Here is a 1,423-nt window from a genome sequence, read left to right as displayed (position 1 = left end):
TGTGCAAATGGGTTTTCAAGAAGAAGGAAGGGACCTCACCTTCCGAGGTGGTCTAGTATAAAGCTCGAATTGTTGCAAAAAGGTTCACGCAAAGGGAATGAGTTTATTATAATGAGATTTTCTCACCAGTAGTTAGACATACTTCCATCAGGGTGCTATTAGCAATAGTTGCAGATTATGATCTTGAACTTAAGAAACTATATGTGAAAACAACTTTCCTACATGGGGAGTTGGAAGAGGAGAAATATGACCCAACCAGATGGGTTCCAAGTTCCTGAAAAAGAAGATTATGTTTGTAGGTTGAAGAAGTCCTTATATGGACTAAAGCAGTCTCCTAGGCAGTGGTACAAAAAGTTTAATAGTTATTTGATTGAGTTAGGCTACAACAAGAGTCTGTATGATTGTTATGTGTATCACAACAAATTGGATGATGGATCATTAATTTATATGATCCTGTATGTAGATGATATGTCATAGCTGAAAAGACGAAGTCTGATATTCAGAGGTTGACGGGTCTTCTTAGTTATGAGTTTGATATGAAGGATTTGGGTGCTGCGAAAAAGATTTTGTGTATGGAGATCTATAGGTAAAGAGGTCAAAGGAAGCTTTTCTGGTCACGTAAAGGTTATATTTAGAATATTTTGTCAAGGTTTGACATGTCGACATATAAACCTATAGATACTCTAATTGCGTCCAATAATCATTTGTCTGTTGCTTTTGCACCCAAGACTGCTGAAAAAAAGGAGTACATGAGTCGGGTTCCTTATGCTAGTGCAATAGGGAGCTTGATGTATGCTATGGTTTACACTATGACGGATCTTGCACATGCAGTTAGTATCATTAGTAGGTTCATGGGTGACCCTGGTAAGGAGCACTAGCAGGCAGTCAAGAGGATTTTTCATTACCTTAGCGGCACGTCTCATATTGGTCTTATTTATGGGAATGATACTCAACGTTTAGTCACTGGTTATTCTGATTCTTATTATGCTGGAGATGTTGATGGTGGGAGGTCCATGAATGTTTATGTATTTACTCTTGGTGGTTTTGTTGTTAGTTGGAAGGCGACTTTGCAGGCTATAGTTACTTTGTCTACTACTGAAACAGAGTATATGGCGTTGACAGAAGCTACTTAAGAGGGGATAGGTTAAAAGGGCTAGTCAGTGATCTTGGTTTACATTACGATTAATGTATTGTAACAGTTTGAGTGCAATATGCTTAGCGAAGGATCAAGTCCATCATGAGAGGACTAAGCATATTGATGTGAGATATCATTTTCTGAGGAATAAGACAAGAATTAAGGCGAAGAAGGTAGGAACTACTGATAATCCTACTCCCATGTTCACCAAGTCGGTTCCGTGGAGTAAGTTTTAACATTGTTTGAACTTACTCAATTTTCGTGATTGTTACTCAATCTGGTCTGGTT

At 38.2% G+C, this 1,423-nt stretch overlaps 1 protein-coding gene across 1 annotated transcript; it reads left to right on the top strand.

Annotated features, from left to right (window-relative positions):
- Positions 1-809: 809 nt before the first annotated feature.
- LOC125493739 (secreted RxLR effector protein 161-like) lies at positions 810-1,133 on the top strand. The gene is made up of 2 exons (XM_048637248.1): positions 810-864; positions 961-1,133. Exons 1-2 carry the CDS (start codon positions 810-812, stop codon positions 1,131-1,133), a joined length of 228 nt encoding a protein of 75 aa, XP_048493205.1.
- Positions 1,134-1,423: the final 290 nt, after the last annotated feature.

This window comes from Beta vulgaris, chromosome 9, assembly GCF_026745355.1.
Source record: "Beta vulgaris subsp. vulgaris cultivar EL10 chromosome 9, EL10.2, whole genome shotgun sequence".
NCBI lineage: Eukaryota > Viridiplantae > Streptophyta > Magnoliopsida > Caryophyllales > Amaranthaceae > Beta > Beta vulgaris.
The sequence above is the reverse complement of the archived record's forward strand: the minus strand, read 5'-3'. Positions and strand labels throughout refer to the sequence as shown.

Bases quoted from the DNA above. Each gene is read 5' to 3' on its own strand.
- LOC125493739 (XM_048637248.1), top strand. From the start codon at position 810: ATGACGGATCTTGCACATGCAGTTAGTATCATTAGTAGGTTCATGGGT. The intron at 865-960 runs GTAAGGAGCACT...CTCAACGTTTAG, and splicing joins TAGGTTCATGGGTGACCCTG to TCACTGGTTATTCTGATTCT.